This window comes from Molossus molossus, unplaced genomic scaffold, assembly GCF_014108415.1.
Source record: "Molossus molossus isolate mMolMol1 unplaced genomic scaffold, mMolMol1.p scaffold_m16_p_15, whole genome shotgun sequence".
Lineage (NCBI taxonomy): Eukaryota > Metazoa > Chordata > Mammalia > Chiroptera > Molossidae > Molossus > Molossus molossus.
In genome coordinates, this window is record NW_023425350.1 from 75,797,843 (window position 1) to 75,818,108 (window position 20,266).

Below are 20,266 nucleotides of genomic sequence, written 5' to 3' on the forward strand. Positions count from 1 at the left end.
CTAAGACTTGTTGTGTGGTGTAATATATGATCTATCCTCGAGAATGTTCCATGTGTTCTATAAAGAATATGTATTCTGGTGCCTTTGGTTGGAATGTTCTGTAAATATCTATTAAATTCATCTGACTTAATGTGTCATTTAAGGTAGATATTTTTGTATTGATTCTTCTCTCTTGATGATTTATCCTTTTGCTTAAGTGGGGTATTAAACTCCCCTACTATTATTGTATTGTTTTTTCTCTCTTTGGGTATGTCTGTTCTTAGGTGCCTCTACATTGGGTAAATAAATATTTACAAGTGTTATATTTCCTTGGTGGATTGACTCCTTTATCATTATGTAATGTGCATCTTTGATTTTCATTTCGTTCTTTGTTTCAGTTTATTTTGTTTGATATAAATATAGCTACTCCAGCTTGCTTTTGCTTTTCATTTTCATGTAACATCTTTTTCATACCTGCATTTTCAGTCTGTGTGTGTCCTTACATCTGAAGTACATCTCTTATAGGCAGCATGGTATATGGGGTCTTAATTTTTTATTCTTTCAACCACTCTGTGTCTTTTGATTGGGAATTTATTCCAATTATATTTAAAGTAATTGTTGATAATTATATACTTATTGCCAGTTTTTTCATTGTTTTCTGGCTGTTTTGTAGTTCATTTCGTTCCCTTTTTTTCCTCTTCCTTTTTTAACTTGTGACTTGATGACTTTCTGTAGTGTTATACTTAGATTCCTTTCTCATCTTTTCTTGTTTCAACTATAGGTTTTTGCGTTGTGGTTACCATGCGGCTTACGTATAACAGCCTACATATACAACAGCCTAATTTAAGTTATTAGAAAATTAAGTTTGAACTCATTCTAAATCTTTACATTTTTTACTCCCCTCACATTTTGTTTTTAATGTCACTTTTTATATCTTTATTTTCTAACTAATTATTATAGTTTTAGTTATTTTACCACTCTTATTAACTTTCGCATTAGCTTTATACATTGTTTATCTTTACAATATACTTACTTTTATCAGTGAGATTTATACTCTTGTTTTTTTTGTTACTAATTAATGCCCTTTCTTTACAGCTTAAAGTTCCCTTCACATTTCTTGTAAGGCTGGATTAGCTTTGATGATCTCCTTTAGTTTTTCTTTTGGTCTGGAGCCCTGTCTGCAGTTCTGAAGGGTAACCTTGCCAGGTAGAGTATTTTCAGTTGGAAGGGCTCTTTTCCTCTCTGTGCTTAGAATTTATCATGTCATTCCCTTCTGGCCTGCAAAATTTTTGCTGAGAAATCTGCTGATAGTCTTTGGGGGCTCCCTCATACTTAATATGTTATTTTTCTCTTCCTTTTTTAAAGATTCTCCCATTGTCATTAACTTTAGACATTCTGTCATGTGTCTTGGTGTTGGTTTCTTTGGATTAATTTTGTTTTCATTTCTCTGACTTCCTGGATCTGGATGTCTGTTTGCTTCCCCAATTTGGGGAAGTTTTCAGCCATTATTTTTTCAAATAACTTTTCTGACCCTTTATCTCTCTTGTCTCCTACTGGGACTCCTATAATATGAATATTATTTCACTTGATATTTTCTTATAGGTCCCTTAAGCCATCTTCAATTTTTGAAATTCTTTTTTCTTGCCCTGGCTGGTTTGGCTCAGTGGTTAGAGTGTTGGCCCGTGGACCAGAGGCCCGAGTTCAGTTCCTGCCAAGGGCATGTACCTCGGTTGCTGTTTGTCCCCAGCCCCAGTTTGGGTCGTGTGGGTAGCAACCACTCGATGGGTCTCTCTCATGTCAATGTTTTGCTCTCTCTCTCTTCCTGCCTCTCTCCCTACTGTTCTATGTGAAGATAAATGCAAAAATGTCCTTGGGTGAGGATAAAAAAATAAAAATTAAAAAAAATTCTTTTTTCTTTTTGCTGCTCTATTAGGTGAGTTCTACTGCCCTGTCTTCTAGGTCACTGATTCTTTTTTCCTCATTTAGTCTGCCATTGTACCCCTCTACTGTATTTTTTTAGTTTTTTTTATTCTTCAGCTCGATGACATTTGTTGGATACTTAGATTTTCTCTTTGTTGAAGTTTGTGCTGTGCTCACTCATTTTTCTCTTGAGTTTGGTGAGCATCTTTATGATCATTACTTTAAACTCTTAATTAGGTAAATTATTTATCTTTGTTTTATTATGTTTGTTCCTGGGGTTTTCTTGTTCTCTTTCATTTGGAATATATTCCTTTGTTTCCTCATTTGCTTAACTCTCTTTGTTTGTTTCTATGTATTAGGTGAAACACCTGTCTCTCTCCCAGTCTTGAAGGAATGGTCATGTGTAGGAGATGAACCTTACTGTTTAACCTTTCCCTGACTCTTGGTTGCCTCTTGAACCTGGTGATTGTCTAAGCATTCTGGTTTATTCTTGGAACGTCCTCGTTGTTGATGTGGTGCCAAGACCTGTGAGTGATGCCAAGAGTAGTACCTCAGTCAGCACCTAGTTTCAGGCTGATTGTAATCTAGACTGGTAGGGAGCAGCTCATCCAGTATGCCAGTACAGCCCCGTGGGACCGCAGTGGTGAACCCTGCTGGCTTCCAGACCAGGAGAGTCAGCAGTGTCCTTCTCGGCAATAGCTGCAAAAACCAGGGCTCCAGGCGAGTGTTTGAGCTCCTTTCTGGGCGATACTGGCGAGCAGTCGCTGTCCAAGGGACAACGCAAAGATGGCTTCTCCTGGCCCACGTTCTCTGAGAGCACTTCCTTCCCTCTGGGTGTGTGTTATGTCTGAAGCCTGCCACTCACGCTGAAGCTGCAGGACAAGTAAATAGGCCTGTTTCACAGGAAGGCTGGGGTGTGTTTCAGTCTGCTGCCTGTGCCATGGCCTGGGGGTGGTAGCCTGCCAAGAACTGTCTGTCCACTTGTTTCGGATCCGTGGGGCCCAGAAGCACAGTTCCTTCTGGTCACAAGCACAGGTGCCTCGGGGATGTCTGCGTGGGCCAGCTCACCTGGCTGGGGCTGTGGGAGCGGTGCAGGTCCCTGCTCTGGCGTCAGCAGGTCAGAGGCAGAGTGCAAAAAGGTGTCCACCGACACTCAAGGCAGAGGGAGGATGCAGAGATGCCTCCCACCAGTGCCCCCGTTCCCGGAGAGAGCCCTGATTGTCTCCTGCCTTCCAGCAGACGCTTTAAAATTAGTAAATGAGCCCTGGCCGGTTTTACCCAGTGGTTAGAGCATCGGCCTGCGGTCCGGAGAGACCCGGGTTCGGTTCCCGCTAAGGGCACGTACCTCGGTTACAGTTTGTCCCCAGCCCTGGTTGGTCGTGCGGGTGGCAACCACTCAATGTGTCCCTTTCACGTCAATATTTCTCTCTCTCTCTCTCTCTGTTCTTCTCTTTCCCTCCCACTCTACCTGAACAAAAAATGGAAAAATGTCCTCGGGTGAGGATGATAAAAAAATAAGTAAATATATAAAATTAGTAAATGATTCTCTTTCACAGGTGGCATAGATGCTTTTTAAACTGTTGCCTTTGTGCTGGGTCCCTCGGCAGACGAGTCTTCACACAGCCTGTAAGAGTGAATCTCTGTTACTGGCAGCCCTATGGCTCTCCTGGAAGCAAACCCTGTTGTGTTTCAAAGCCAAATGTTTTGCGGCTCATCTCTCCCATGCAGGTTCCAAGGGTTGGGGTGCTCGGTGTGGGGCACAAACCCTCATTTCTCAGGGAGAAGCTTTGTATTTGTGAGCTGTCTCCTGATTGTGGGTCACCACGCCTGGGGTGGGGTTTTTAGTGGGACGGAGTCTTCTGCCTCTGCTTCCCGACTCGATGTGGCCCTTTTGTCCTTGTCGTGAAGGAACTGTCTAGCTCGTTTTCAGAGCAGATTGTTCCCTGTGAAGCTGTAGCCTTGTTGTGTCTATGGGAGGAGGTAAGTTCAGATCTTCCTTTGTAGGCTTCTTGAACCACCTCTCTGTGCTTTTTAACCCAGAGGGAGAAGCACAGGTGTGAGTATAATCTTAGAAATTGACCAGCAACTTATGCTTCTCAGGCACTCCGAGTTGCCTTTTAAGTAGGTGCTGAGGTTAAGAATTTGCCTCGTGGCTCTGTCCCACTAGTTACTGTGAAATGGTTCTGTTCTTCAGATCGGTGAGCATCAGTGACAGATGAGCCTGAGTTATGTTTGGTTAGAAAGTCAAGCACATGACTTAGTGGTGGAAGTTGCTGGAGCTCTGGCTGGTTTTATTTTTCTGACTGGCTACGTGATAAGAATGACCAAAGCACCATCTCAACACTGGCAAGACGAGAATGTGACTGGGAGTGATGTTGTCTTGACGTGCTTGTCACTCTGAGCAAAGTGGCCCCCAAGAAATGTTTTTGAAAGGTAATGATTATATTTTTTCAGGGAAAGAAATGGGTACAGGGCTCATCTAGAAGTCTGAGTGAGTGGCTCATGTGGGCTTTTCTCTTCCATTCTTTGATTACATGCCACTGTTAAAATTTCATCATGTCTTTAAATGTTCTTTGAGTAGATAGCAAACAATGACCATTTAAGTTCTAAGAAAATCTTCTTTACTGGCTATCCCATTAAATAGTAAGGTTGGAGTCTGAAGTAGCATTAAGTAGTTACTAAGGGATTACTTGGGGATGTAGGAAAAGATTTATTATTTGATCCTTACTTTATTCGACTACTTTGGGGATTGAATGACCCTTTCACAGGGGTCGCCTAAAAGATAACAGAAGCAAACTTACAGTTATGAAGTAGCAACGAAGATAATTGTATGGTTGGGGTCCCCACAGCATGCGGACCTGTGTTAAGGGCCGCGGCGTCAGGACGGTGCGCGCCGCTGCGTGACCGCGGGCTGGAGCCCGGGGCTGTGTGGAGTGCGGGCTGAGCAGACGAGGGTGGGCAGGTGTGGGTGGCTCGGCAGCACTGCTGGAGCTCCCTCTGTCCTGTGCTTGCTACTGCGGAAGGTTCGAAGGTTCGGAGTGACAGAAAGTGCCACCCCCGAGGGCACCTGTGGGCTCCCTCCCTGGAGGCCACTTGCCGTGCTCACCGCAGCGGAAGCACCGGGGTGGCAGATGTCCTACCAACAACCCTGTCCCGTTGGGGTGGTCACTTCATGACCTACATAGATGTCTAATCACTAGGGTGTACCCCAGAAACTAATGCATAGTATGTCAACTGGAATAGAGAAATGTGTTAAAAATGAAAAAAGACCCCTGCCTGGCAGACAGGAGACTGAGGGCCCGGAACTAACAAAGGGGAACCCTGGGCTCCCACCCCTCCCGCAGGCTCTCTCCCCACATTCCTGCCTGTTCTGGTATCTGTAGGGGAACTTGACCTGCTCAGACTCTGGAGCTCCTAATAGGGGATGGTCTGGGTTGTGGAGGAAAGCCCTCCTGCTCCAGCTCCAGCTCCAGCGTGTTGTCCTTTCAGATGAGGAGCACCCGCTTCCGGGCCGCTGTCTAATGACCTGTCGTTGTCTGTCACTACGTAGCCATTGAGGAAATGCGCTCAGTGTCCCGGCCGGGGGGTATGGAGGGAATAGAGACAGGGCCCCTGCCCAGCACCTCTCCAGTTAAAACAGTAACAGTGAAGCCTGTTGGGGGATTTATTCAAAGCACTTTAAGAAAGGCTATTTGAAATCTGCACTTAGCAATTCTCATTTTTCATCCGATGCTCTCCTGCCCCTGAATATCAGTGTGGGTCCGGACCCATGGCCCCGTGCCTGGGGCCAGGGCACTGAAAGAGGAGACACATTGTAGGTTCCCAGCAGATTGGGAGAGTCGAAAGCACTGATACCTGGCGGTTTTGCCCGGGAGCAGGGTTGGGAGGGGCGCTGGAATTGTGAACCTGCCCGGATCGGGAGACTCGGCTTAGTCAAGGTCCCTTACTCCCGCGGCAGCGCCTGCACTGGGAGTGCGGCTTGGCGAAGCTGCTTCATCCTCCAGGCCCCCACACCACCCGAGAAGCCACCACCTCTCCTTTTGTGTTTGCTCTGGCTGCTGGTAGCCTACGCAGCCCTCGGTGTTCCCTTCCTGGGCATAGACTCGCACGGCCTGGCCTCGGCTTGATCTGAAACAAGGAGCAGGTTAGCTATTTCTTGAATGCGGATCAGCCACTGCCTGCTTGGATCCTGCACACTACTTGGAGCCGAGAGAGAAGGAACACCCAGTAACAGGTCTCAAGTCTGGCCTTTGCTTTGATGATGGGCAGAGAAAATACTCATGTGAGGTGTCTGACTTTTTCTTCTTTAATCTCTTTGTATTCTACAGCTTCACCCAGAAATACCCGCCAGTAAAATTTTTGTCAGAAAAGGATCGTAAAAGAATTTTGGTAAGTTTGCATATCTGATTAGTATTTGTAGTATTAAGAAACTTGCTTTCTAAATTGAAGTTTAATTTTACACCATAAAATTCACCCTTATAGAATGTGAAGTTCAGTGAGTTATAGTATATTCACAAAGCTGCACAACAGCTCTGCGTTCTAATTCGAGAATATTTTCATCGCCCCCATTCCCGTTAGCGGTCATTTCCATTCCCCTCTCGCCCCCCCACCCCTGACAACCACTGAAACCACTTTCTGTCTCTGGATTTTCCTGTTTTGGATGTTTCATATGAACAAAATGATACAATATGTGGTCTTCAGTGTCTGATTTCTCAGAATAATTTTTCCAGGGTTCATCATGCTGTAGCGTGACTCAGTACTTCGTTCCTTCTGTGGCTGAACAGTGTGCCACTGTGTGGATGTACCACATCTGTCTGTCCATTTATCAGTTGATGGCATTTGGGGTTTCTACTTTGAGGCTATTGTGAATAGCGGTTCTGTAAACATCATATGTACAAGTTGTTGTGTGGATATAAGTGTTTAGTTCTTTTCTGTATATACCTAAGAGTGGACTTGCTGGGTGTATCACTTTCTGAGGAAATGTGAGACTTTTCCAGAGCAGTGGTTTTGAAACCTTTTCTGGTTCATATACCACTTTACTGACTCCGTGGGGGACTTCCTTAGTTAGCAGTCTTATGTTAACTATAAGTACAAATTCACCAATGAAAATTCCATTTGCCCAGCTGCATGACTCAGTGGTTGAGCATCAGCCCATGGACCAAGAGGTCGCTGGTTCGATTCCTGGTCAGGGCACATGCCCGGGTTGCAGACTTGATCCCCAGTGAAGGGTATGCAGGAAGCAGCCCATTGATGTATTTTTCTCACAGATGTTTCTATCTCTCTCTCCCTCTCCAAAAATAATTTAAAAAGAATTCCATTTAACTGTTATGTAGCTAAATGTGTCCAGAGATTGGCACCTTTGCATTTAATAAAACAAAACAAAAACAGCTTTATTGAGATATAGTTTATATACAATGTAATTCACCCTGTAAGGTGTACAATTCAGTAGTTTTTAGTATACTCACAGTGTGCATTCATATCAATATTAACACATTTTCATAACTGTAAAAAGAAACCTTGTGCCCATTAGCAGTAACTCTCCATTTTCCCCAGATCCCAGCCACTAATCTGCTTTCTGTCTGTATAGATTGGCCAAGTCTGGATATTTCACGTAGATGGAATAATGCAGTATTTGTTGTTTTGTGACTGGCTTCTTTCACTTAGCATGTTTTTAAGATTCATTCATGTTGTAACATCTATTAGTACTTCATATGTCTTTATTACCAAATACTATTGTACTGTATGGATAATACTATATCTCATTTATCCATTTATCATGTGAGTCATATGGTAGCTCCACGTTTAATCTTTTGAGGAACTGCCAGGCTGTTTGCCAAAATGACTGTGCCTTTTACATTGTGTCCGCGTGCGGGTTCCAGTTTCTCCTCGCCCTTGCCAGCGCTCGTTTCTGTATCTGTGTGTGTGTAGCCTCCTGGTGGGTACCACGTGGTACCATTGGGTATGATGTGGTATCTCATGGTTTTGATTGCGTTTCCCTGATGGCTGATGATGCTGAGCATCTTTTTATGTGCTTATCGGCCATTTCTATGTCTTCTGTGGAGAAATGTTTCTTCAGATACTTAGCTCATTTTTTAAATTGGGTTATTTTTCTTTTCATTATTGAGTTATGAATTCTTCATTCTAGATACATGTTCCTGTTCATTCATATGTATATATGTATGTGTGTGTGTGTGTGTGTGTGTATAAAATTGGCAGATATTTTCTCCCATTTAGTGCTTACGCTTAGATCTATGACCCATTGTGAGTTAATGTGTACATGTGGTGTTAGATAAGGCTTTTCATGCGTTTGCATGTGGCTACCCAGTTGTCCATGCCCCATTGAATTGTCTTGGGACCCTTGTTGAAAATCAACTGACTTTAAATACAAATATTTGTAGATTCCCAGTTCTTTCCCCTTGTTCTCTGTGCTTACCAGTACCACACAGTCTTGATTACTGGAGCTTTGTAGGGTTTGAAATTGGGGAATCTTAGTCCTCCAACTTTGTTCTTTTTAAAGATAGTTTTGACTATTCAGGATTTCTCATGAATTTTGGGATCAACTTGCCAATTTCTCCAAAGAAATCAGTTGGGATTTTGATAGAGATTGCATTGCTCTATAATCAATTTGGGCAGTAGCGCCATCTTAACAGTGTTAAGTAAGTCTTTCGGTTTTAACATGGGGTGTCTTTCCACTTACTTAGGTTTTTGTGAGTTTCTTTTAACCTTTTTTTTGTAGTTTTCAGAATATGTCGCATGTGTTTTGTTAGATTTATTCTTAAGTATTGTATTATTTTTGATGCCACTGTAGATGGAATTGTTTAGTTTCATTTTATATTGTGTACTGCAAGTGTGGAAGTACAATTGACTTTTCTATTTTCTTATATCCTGGAATCTTGCTGACCTCATTGGTTAGTTCTGATACTAAGTGAATTCCATGTCTGGTTGCCTTTATTTGTTGCTGAGGGTTCAAGTTAGCTTTTGGTGTCATTTCCTTATTGCAATACAATTTTGTTTCCCACTTACCTGCTTTGTGCTATTGTTGTCAGATATATTATGTTCTCTGGTTTATAGGACCAGTAGTACAATTATATATACATTTCATAAATTTGGGTGTGTTTTTTTTGCTACAGTAAAATGTAACCTTGCCCTGGCCGGTTTGGCTCAGCGGTCAGAGCGTGGGGCTGCGGTCCAGAGAGACCCGGGTTCAGTTCCTGCTAAGGGCATGTACCTTGGCTGCAGTTTGTCCCCAGCTCTGGTTGGGGTTGCGCGGGAGACAGCCACTCTATGTGTCCCTTTCACATCGATGTTTCTTTCTCTTTCTCTCTCCCTCCTCTCTATCTGACTTCCTTCCTTCCTCTCTCCCCCTCCACAAAAGTGGAAAATGTCCTCCAGTGAGGATAAAAAAAAAAATGTTGATAACCTAAAATGTATTATTTTAAACATTTTAAGTGTACAGTTCTGTGGCTTTAAGCATGTTTACATTGTTATACTTACAGCTTGGTCTTTAAGTCAATTAAGAGTAGACGGGAGAGTCTGGCTGTGTGGCTTGATGGCCTGAGCGTGGTCCCATGCACTGAGAGGTCCCAGTTTGATTCCTGGTCAGGGCACATGCCTGGGTTGTGGGCTGGATCCCTGGTGAGGGTGTGCAGGAGGCAGCCGATCAATGTTCTCTCTCAACAATGTTTCTATCTCTCTCTCCCTTCTTCTCTCTCTAAAAAAAATCAATAAAAAGAAAGAGTAAACAGGAGAAAATGCAAGTAATTGTCTTTTATAATTACCTTATTGATTCCCCTCCCCCCTTTTTCCTCTGGGGACTAAGTTGCTGTCTGGGGTCATTTGCTTTCAGCCTGAGGAACGTCCTTTAGTGTTTCTTATCTGGCAGCTCTGCTCTTGTGCTGACTTATTTTTGTTTGTTTTTGAAAGTTAGTTCTGGTTGCATGTAAGCTCCGTGGCTGCTCGTTCTTTTGTGCTGTGAGTGCCCACAGCTTTCGCTCACTCATTACAGTTCGCATGTTGGGAGTCCCTTGTGTTGTGTTGAGTTGTTTTTCTTTTCCAGCTGTGTTAGTTTCCTAGGGCTGCTGGAACAGTTAGCACCAACTCACTAGCTTAGAACAACAGAAATGTAATCTCTCGCAGTTCTGCAAGCTAGACATCTGAAATCAAGGTGTAAGTGAGCAGGGCCACGTTCTAGAAAGCTCCAGAACAGCGATTTCTAACCGGTGTGCCGCAAGAAGTTTTAAACCACTTGCTACCTGGCTAGTCAGGGCACTGACCTCTTTTCCCTTAGACTGTCCAGTAAAAAATGACAACAGGCAACACAACAGTAGCCGTCTGGTGTGAATGAATCAAAATTATATCTATTTTTTGGTCATATATGAAAAAAACATTTTTTTGTTGGGCTGCAGAGTTTTAGTAATTTGTGTGCTATGAGCTGAGAAAGGCTGCAAATCGCTGCTCTAGGGGAAGATCTCTCTCGGCTTCTGGTGTTGCCGGTAATCCTTGATTTCCTCGGCGTGTAGACGGATCGCTGCAGTCTTTGCTGCTGTCCTCACATGGCTCTCCTGTGTGTCCCATGTGAGTCAGGGTTCCCTCCTCCTGTGTGCCTCATCCTAACTAGGTGGATTTGCAGTGGCCCCGTTTCCAAATAAGGTCACATTCTGAGGTTCCAAGAAGGACATGGATTTTGCAGGGCAGTATTCAACCCAATAAAACTGCTTTTAAAACTTTATCGTTGTTTCTGATCTGTAGCATTTTTAGTACGATATGTGCATCTCTTTGTTTTTTATATTTGTCCTATTTGGACTTTGTTGAGCTTCTTCAATATGTAGATTAATGTGTTTCACCAGTTTGGGGGAGTTCAGCCATTATTTCTTTGTGTTTTCTGTTCCCCTCTCTCCTTTCCTGGTACTTCCATTCCATGCCTGTTGTGTGCTTATCAATGTCCCATCTTTGAGCCTTTGTTCAGTTTCCTGTGTTTTTTTTCTTTGCTCTTTGGATTACATAAGCCCTCTTGATGTACATGTTTGCTGAACCTTTTTTCCTGCAATCTAATGTCGACTCCCTCTAGTGAATTTTTGGTGAATTTTTTTTGGTTATTATACTTGTCAACTCCAGAATTTCCATTTGCTTCTATTTTATAATTTTTCTCCTTTTCGTTTCGGTTTACTTCTTTAACATAGTTTCCTCCAAGTCTTTGAACATATTTGTGATGGTTGTTTTGAAGAACTTTGTTAAATTCAGCCTCCGGGTCGGTACACAGGCAGTTTTTGTTGCCTGGATGTTGTGTGTACAGGTCAAGTATCTATGTTTCTTTGCAGATCTCATAGGTACTATTTTGTAGTAAGTCTGGATACTGTTCTCCTATCCCCGGGAGACTAGTCTTATTTCTGTTTGGTCCTGTATTTGTTTAGTGACTTTGCTGTTCTGTTTTAGTGACATCTGTGTCCCCTGGCGTTCGAAGTTCTGATGGTTGCTCCTTAGAGGCTGCAGATGGGCATGGACACACTTACCCTGGGGGGACAGTGGCTCTAGCCAGGCTCTTAGTGACCATCTCTTTCCCTGCTGCTTCTGTTAAGCGTCTGCTTTGTGTGGTTCCCACCAATTGTTTCAACAATACTTTGGGTTATAAATTGCCCATAAAAGTCTGGCCCATAAAATTAAAAAATTTAAAATAAGAAAATGTCATGTTTGTTTTTCTATTTAAATTGAGGCAAGAAAGCAGCCAAAAAAGATGGTTTTCAAATAAATTAACATATTCACCCCATAACAGATACACACTTGTCCGTTTATTTGGTTCATTGTAACATTTTTTTGCAGAGGTGGATTTGGAGGCCAGTCTTTGACGTTTGTCCTGATCCCAGGAGGCCTCTTAGGAGTCTCTTTCCCTGGTCTCCCTACTGAACGTGCTGGCGGTGGTTTGCTGCTGTCCTCACGGCTGCCGGCCTCCTGTGTACTGCCTGCCACCCGTCCCCCTGGTTGTGGGGCTCCCTTCTGCCCGAGCTTCCCTGCACGTTCTTTCACACACAGTTGACTTGGGGGCCAGAGCTTCGAAGTGCTCTGTGCTTATTGACTGCTTCTGCCCTTGGGGAACTCTCCGGGATTCTGCTCTGGAGCTGGGCGGGAGTGGCACTGCTGTGTACAGGCCGGAGTGACACTGCTGTGTACGGGCAGGAGCTGGGCGGGAGTGACACTGCTGTGTACAGGCAGGAGCTGGGCGGGAGTGACACTGCTGTGTACGGGCAGGAGCTGGGCGGGAGTGACACTGCTGTGTACGGGCGGGAGCTGGGCGGGAGTGACACTGCTGTGTACAGCAGGAGCTGGGCGGGAGTGACACTGCTGTGTACAGCAGGAGCTGGGCGGGAGTGACACTGCTGTGTACGGGCGGGAGCTGGGCGGGAGTGACACTGCTGTGTACAGCAGGAGCTGGGCGGGAGTGACACTGCTGTGTACAGCAGGAGCTGGGCGGGAGTGACACTGCTGTGTACAGCAGGAGCTGGGCGGGAGTGACACTGCTGTGTACAGCAGGAGCTGGGCGGGAGTGACACTGCTGTGTACGGGCAGGAGCTGGGCGGGAGTGACACTGCTGTGTACAGGTGGGAGCTGGGCGGGAGTGACACTGCTGTGTACAGGCAGGAGTGACACTGCTGTGTATGGGCGGGAGCTGGGCGGGAGTGACACTGCTGTGTATGGGCGGGAGCTGGTCGGGAGTGACACTGCTGTGTACGGGCGGGAGCTGGGCGGGAGTGACACTGCTGTGTACAGGCAGGAGCTGCTCGGGAGTGACACTGCTGTGTACAGCAGGAGCTGGGCGGGAGTGACACTGCTGTGTACAGGCAGGAGCTGGGCGGGAGTGACACTGCTGTGTACAGGCAGGAGCTGGGCGGGAGTGACACTGCTGTGTACAGCAGGAGCTGGGCGGGAGTGACACTGCTGTGTACGGGCGGGAGCTGGGCGGGAGTGACACTGCTGTGTACAGGCAGGAGCTGCTCGGGAGTGACACTGCTGTGTACAGCAGGAGCTGGGCGGGAGTGACACTGCTGTGTACAGCAGGAGCTGGGCGGGAGTGACACTGCTGTGTACAGCAGGAGCTGGGCGGGAGTGACACTGCTGTGTACAGCAGGAGCTGGGCGGGAGTGACACTGCTGTGTATGGGCGGGAGCTGGGCGGGAGTGACACTGCTGTGTATGGGCGGGAGCTGGGCGGGAGTGACACTGCTGTGTACAGGCGGGAGCTGGGCGGGAGTGACACTGCTGTGTACAGGTGGGAGCTGGGCGGGAGTGACACTGCCGTGTACGGGCAGGAGCTGGGCGGGAGTGACACTGCCGTGTACGGGCAGGAGCTGGGCGGGAGTGACACTGCTGTGTACGGGCGGGAGCTGGGCGGGAGTGACACTGCTGTGTACGGGCGGGAGCTGGGCGGGAGTGACACTGCTGTGTACGGGCGGGAGCTGGGCAGGAGTGACACTGCTGTGTACAGGCAGGAGTGACACTGCTGTGTACAGGTGGGAGCTGGGCGGGAGTGACACTGCTGTGTACGGGCGGGAGCTGGGCAGGAGTGACACTGCTGTGTACAGGCAGGAGTGACACTGCTGTGTACAGGTGGGAGCTGGGCGGGAGTGACACTGCTGTGTACAGGCAGGAGTGACACTGCTGTGTACAGGCGGGAGCTGGGCGGGAGTGACACTGCTGTGTACAGGCGGGAGCTGCTCGGGAGTGACACTGCTGTGTACAGGTGGGAGCTGGGCGGGAGTGACACTGCCGTGTACAGGCGGGAGCTGCTCGGGAGTGACACTGCTGTGTACAGGTGGGAGCTGGGCGGGAGTGACACTGCTGTGTACGGGCAGGAGCTGGGCGGGAGTGACACTGCTGTGTACGGGCAGGAGCTGGGCGGGAGTGACACTGCTGTGTACAGGTGGGAGCTGGGCGGGAGTGACACTGCTGTGTACAGGCAGGAGCTGCTCGGGAGTGACACTGCCGTGTACAGGCAGGAGCTGGGCGGGAGTGACACTGCCGTGTACAGGCAGGAGCTGGGCGGGAGTGACACTGCCGTGTACAGGCAGGAGCTGGGCGGGAGTGACACTGCCGTGTACAGGCAGGAGCTGGGCGGAGTGACACTGCCGTGTACAGGCAGGAGCTGCTCGGGAGTGACACTGCCGTGTACAGGCAGGAGCTGCTCGGGAGTGACACTGCCGTGTACAGGCAGGAGCTGGGCGGGAGTGACACTGCCGTGTACAGGCAGGAGCTGGGCGGGAGTGACACTGCCGTGTACAGGCAGGAGCTGGGCGGGAGTGACACTGCCATGTACAGGCAGGAGCTGCTCGGGAGTGACACTGCCGTGTACAGGCAGGAGCTGCTCGGGAGTGACACTGCTGTGTACAGCAGGAGCTGGGCGGGAGTGACACTGCTGTGTACAGGCAGGAGTGACACTGCTGTGTACAGGCAGGAGTGACACTGCTGTGTATGGGCGGGAGCTGTGCGGGAGTGACACTGCTGTGTACAGGCAGGAGCTGCTCGGGAGTGACACTGCCGTGTACAGGCAGGAGCTGCTCGGGAGTGACACTGCTGTGTACGGGCAGGAGCTGCTCGGGAGTGACACTGCCGTGTACAGGCTGGAGCTGCTCGGGAGTGACACTGCTGTGTACAGGCAGGAGCTGGGCGGGAGTGACACTGCTGTGTACAGGCAGGAGTGACACTGCTGTGTACGGGCAGGAGCTGGGCGGGAGTGACACGGCTGTGTACAGGCAGGAGCTGGGCGGGAGTGACACTGCTGTGTACAGGCAGGAGTGACACTGCTGTGTACGGGCAGGAGCTGGGCGGGAGCAGAAGCCCTGGTCTCCTTGCCTCTCCTCTCTCAGCTTCTCTGCTCCCTGTGAGCAAACTGGGACAAGAATGAGCACAGTCTCATTAGTCGGGGTATAGCTCCTGCCCTGTGAGTGGGACCTGGGTGGAAGAAGAGAGCTCTTTACCACCTGGCTTACTGGACAGGATTTTAACCTCTGCAGCTCACAGCTGGAGGGGATGAGAGATGCCGATGTCCTCCTGGGTGAGATGCCATCTTTTGCCTGGGAGTGCCATGTTCTGGCCACGCCCACCACGCTCTCCCACTGTGAGCTGGGGCATAAGTGTCACTGACTCTCAGTTAATTTTAATAGATTTTCTTGCGTACATGTTTCTTCATTTGTGTGTACCCTTATGGCAATTTCTAGAGACTTTAAATGATTGTTTTATTTTTAAATCTTCATCCAAGCATATGTTTATTAATTTTTAGAGAGAGAGGAAGCAGGGGAGAGAGAGAAACATTGATCGGTTGGTTACCTCCCCTCCAGGCCCCTGACTGGAGATGAAACTTGCAATCTCCAAGGTATGTGCTCTGATCGGGACTTGAACCCGCAACCTTTTGGTGCATAGGACAATGCTCCAAGCGACTGAGCCACCCCTCCAGGGCTCAGTGGTTGTTTTGTTTTGTTTTAAGTTTTTTTTTTCCTATATTGATTTTAGAGAGAGAGGAAGTAAGAAGGAGAGAGAGACAGAAACATCGATGAGAGAGAACATCGATTGGCCGCCTCCTACATGCCCCCCACTGGGGATTTGGCCCACAACCTGGGCATGTGCCCTGACCGGGAATCTAACCAGCGACCTCTCGGTGCATGGGTCGACGCTCAACCACTGTGCCATACCAGCCAGACAGTCATAGGTGTTTTTAAAAATAATTTTTCAGCAGTTATGTTTGTTTTGCTGGGAAACAGGTCTGTAGAGCACCTTGCACTACCATTCTGGAAAAATTCTTTGTGACCTTGATATATAAATGGTTAGTACACAAGTTGTTTTTTCTTTTTCTACCCATCATCTAGGTTGTAGGATAATGTATCCCAAACACCAAAATAACACTGTTAAATCAATATTAAATGTTTTCCCCACATAATCTCCCTTGTCATCTAGAAGGTATAGATCTCTTGACTTTTTAGATGGCTTACATAAAATCTCACTCCGAGGAGACTCTGAAGTCTACTCTACTTGTACACCCCTCATTACATCAAAAATGTGTGTGCAATTAAGTATTAACTGAGGACTGTATCAGTGTCTTCAGCTGCAGAGTAATGCTAATTCTTCTCAGCTCTCTGATCAGAAAATCTGGTGCTCTGTACTAATTTGTGAGCCTGCACAGTCTTCAAGGGTTACTACTATTTCCATGTGGGATGTTTTCCCGTCATTGCTGAGTGTTACTGAATTATTTCACTCTGCACATAACCACAACAAATGGGCTCGTGTTTCCATTCATCTGCCACCTCATAGGTGAAGCCACATTTCAGTCATTTTGGTGCCTGACTGTGGCATACTGTTGTTAAAACTTAAAAAGCCTTTTCAGCAATTGTCGAAGCATTAGAACAAAGAAGAGGTTTGTTTACAAAAACGTTCTTTTTGCTGACTTACCAAGCTGCGTGAGTTTTGAATGCTGACCTTGAACTAGACCACTTTAGCTGCCTTTTCATCCCCACAAGAGCAAGAATCGCAAGCACACTGAGATGAGCTCTTAGGCTGCAGAGCTGTGTAAGGTCTGATCCATTCAGCATCAGAGGTCTTACGCGTTTTCCTGCCTCTGCCTTTTGGCTATTAGCTCCTTGTTATTCAGAGAGCATGCTTGGGTTTGGTGATTCATTTTCCTGGGCAAGCTTCCTAAGTGGTGAGCTTCCTCCAGTTTTATTTCTATCTGAGATGCTTGCCTAATGGCTGAACCCCATTAGGAAAACGCATTTCATAACCATCAGGCTATGTTACGTAATCTTTTAGTATTTTAGACAGAAAGGCATTGTTCAAGGAAAACAGTTCAAGTCCATTTTGAACAGGACTAAGGTGCTTCCAGCAATTTTATGTTCCTCCTAAAACTAGGAAAGTGTTGGCAGTGACCGTGTGTGTTTAATAGGCTGCATTCCTGCTCGCTCTGAGCTATTCTGTTAGTCCAGGTGCCGAGACAGAGGTAGCGTGGCCCAGAACATCTTACTGACCATAGCGGCAATGGTGTAGTTACATTAGAAGATGTTGCATTTTCTTTAAAAAGGTGTACAAAAGTTTTTCTCATTTAAAAACTGTAGAAAATGTTATCAAAGGTAAAGTAAAATGAACTCTCACTCCAGGAGTTAAGCCCTAGTGGTGAACCAATTTGAAGTTTAGTTATTTTTCCAGAACATTCTCTTTCAAATTATTGTTCAGTTATACAGGTAGACTGGAGGAGTGCTAATGTAAAACCCACACTGGACAGGCGGACAGGTGGGGGCGCATGTATCATTACTTGTGATCACGGACCTTGGTCAACACCTCGTTTCCTCTGGGTGTCTGTCACCTGTAAACAAAGGGGACTCAGAAAATGGTGCTCTCAGTAAAGACTGCACAGAGCTGACCGAAAGCTGTTGAGTGTCAAGACTTCTCAGCTAGTCCCACTCCAGCTCACATTTGTTTCCATCAGAACATATACAAATATGGGTGACAGGGTTCTTAAGGCAGGCGGCACCTCCCACTCCCCCAAATCTGCCTTTTCACTCATTCGTGATACACTGGAATTATATGTCAGATTGTACTTGAACAGAACTTCATGGCAAACTAAGTGTTTTAAAAGTACAGATCCAGGTATTTACCCAGATCTTCAGGTAAAAGGAATTCTTTTTTACCTGTAAATTTGTTTGCACTGGACGAGGAGCATGAGGTGAACGCAGATCTTGATGGAGGGAATGCAGAAAAAGAGGTAATTTGCCCTGGCTGGTTTGGCTCAGAGGTTGGAGCATTGGCCCATGGACCGGAGAGTCCCAGGTTCCATTCCCGCTAAGGGCATGTACCTTCGTTGCAGTTTGTCCCTGGCCCCAGTTGGGGTCATGTGGGTGGCAGCCAGTCGATGTGTCTCTCTCACATCGATGTTTCTCTCTCCTCTTCCCCCCTTTCTCCCTCCCGCTCTATCTGAGGATAAGTGCAAAAATGTCCTCAGGTGAGGATTAAAAAAAAAAAGTAATTCTAAAACTTTGCAGGAGTCATATTAGAGCCATATACGTGAAGGTTAGCATTACACTCATTATAAGACAAGAACCTTTTGTGTGTTTTTTAAAATTGAGATACATTTGACATACAACATTGTGTAAATTTAAGATGTACAGTATGTTGATGATACATTGATACTGTTACGGTTGCCATTGTAGCATTAGCTTACACCTCTGTCTTGTCACATAATTATCATTTCTTCTAGCGCTGGGAACAATTAAGATCTTGTCTCTTAGCAAGTCTAGTGTTTATATTACAGTTCTGTTGTCTATAATCCTGGGACTTAAGTAGTAGCTGCAAGGCTGTACCCTTCAGCCATGTCTCCCGCCACCCACGCCCAGCCCCTGGAAGCCACGGCTGTACTCTGCCTTGACATCTGGACTCCACAGGAGCCAGATCAGTGTGTCTCTGCCGGCCTCACTCAGCTGAGGCCCTCGAGGAGCGTCCGAGCAGTCACGGGTCAGGACTCGCCCTCTCGGGGCGGAGTAGCACTGTCTGCAGCACGTCTGCAGGCGGTCGTCTGTCTCGGCCACTGAGGTCTGTATCCTGCTGTGGTGCATAACGTTTCAACAAGGGCCTTTGAGAGTGTAAACGTTTCTGCCAGAGAAGACATTTTGAAACTTGCAACTATTGCTGTTCTGTCTTGTTTGCTGGGTGGTAGTGTCCGGCTGTCGGCTGTTTGGATGCTGACCGTGGTGGGACCTCCTGCTCTGGAGTGAGCAGCAAGGACACTGCTCCAAAGCCCCTGCTGCCTTCCTCCTTCCCCCGCGCTGGGGGGAGGGGGGGAGTTCAGTTGTGGCTACGCTAGAAATATGTCTCCTTTGTTCTTGTTAATCCTCACCTGAGGATATTTTTTTAGAGAGAGTGGAAGGGAGGGAGAGGGGAGAGAGAGACAGATTGATTGGTTGCCTCCCACACACACCCCAACCCGGAGACCAGGGCCAGGGATGGAACCTGCAACCCAGGTACATGCCCTTGACCAAGAATCGGACCTGCCACCCTTCGGTGTGTGGCCAGCACTCTAACCGCTGAGCGACACGGCCAGGGCAGAACTATGTCTCCTTGAAGTTGACTGTCTCTGTGTACTCTTGTGCTTTCTCTGGGGATGTTCCACACACGGCCCCGATGCAGATAACTGGAGGAGCGGGGTTCGTGGGCTCCCACCTCACTGACAAGCTCATGATGGATGGCCACGAGGTGACTGTGGTGGACAACTTCTTCACCGGCAGGAAGAGAAACGTGGAGCACTGGATCGGCCATGAGAACTTCGAGCTGATCAACCATGATGTGGTGGAGCCCCTCTACATCGAAGGTGAGTGACTGCGGCGCTGGCCTCAGGGCCCGAGGGCAGCCCTCGGACCCGGCCACATCAGTCGTGTTGCCGTTTGTTCTTGAAATGTCTTTCCATGTGCAAGGCCTGATGGTAGTTCCTAGAGTTTAGAGCTAGCTGAGAACTTTGCCACTTAAAGGAATTATGGTTGGGAGCTACAGTGGGTTGGGTGGTGACTCCCGTATGTACCCTGACTTGGAATCAAACCTGCAACCTTTGCGGTGTACAGGATAACACTCCAACCAACTGAGGCACCCAGCCAGGGCAATATGTCCCCATCCTAACCCCCAGAACCTGTGAATGTGACCTTATGTGCAAAAAAAGGTCTTTGCAGATGTAATTAAGTTAAGGGTCTCGAGATGAGGTCACCTGGATTACCTGAGTAGGCCCTAATTCCAACGGCAAGTGTCCTTAAGACAGAATGGAGACGACTTGGACACACGGGGAGAAGGAGAGGCCATGCGTAGCCGGTGGGAGATTGGCGTACACAGCCCATGTAAGGAACGCCCGAGGATGTGAGGAGGGTCATTCTGCTTAGCCTTGGAGAACACGGGCCTGGCCAACACCTTGTTTTCAGACTTTTGGTTTCTAGAACTGGGATAATAAATGTCTGTTGTTTCAGTTCACCTAGTTTGTGGTACTTTAGGAAACAATACAGGGGCCCTGTGTAGATTTTTGAGCTATCTAGGGCATACTGATGAGAACCATCACTACTTGACCAGGAGGGCTCTTAGGATTATATAGACTTTTATTCATTTAAATCTGACCGTATCCTTGCGAAGTAAGTGGTATCATCCCACTTATATTTACAGGAGTGGGAAAAAGTAGGCTAATAAAAATAAGGGTAAGTAATACAATAACTTATAAGTAATAATAGAATAAACTCTCTTGTGCATACCCACAACTGTGAACCTACTTTTGCCCGCCCGTGTGGGGAAACAAATCCCTTTGTGGTCTGTGGAAGTGACAGGGCTGTCAAGTAGCTCGCTCTGGGGTGTCGACCCCAAAGCTTGTG

The 20,266-nt window shown here is 47.1% G+C and overlaps 1 protein-coding gene across 15 annotated transcripts in view; it reads left to right on the forward strand.

Annotated features, from left to right (window-relative positions):
* UXS1 (UDP-glucuronate decarboxylase 1) overlaps positions 1–20,266 on the forward strand; it is a 111,133-nt gene that overhangs the window by 39,359 nt on the left and 51,508 nt on the right. For 9 of the 15 annotated variants that reach the window (XM_036262633.1, XM_036262634.1, XM_036262641.1 and 6 more), the window contains exons 5-6: positions 6,228–6,288; positions 19,053–19,233. In XM_036262633.1, the coding sequence (XP_036118526.1) occupies positions 6,228–6,288; positions 19,053–19,233 (242 nt within the window). Of the gene's footprint in view, positions 1–1,074; positions 1,186–3,517; positions 3,628–4,093; positions 4,333–6,227; positions 6,289–19,024; positions 19,234–20,266 lie in introns of those variants that run through there. The other 6 variants (XM_036262644.1, XM_036262645.1, XM_036262647.1 and 3 more) reach the window with 6 other exon arrangements.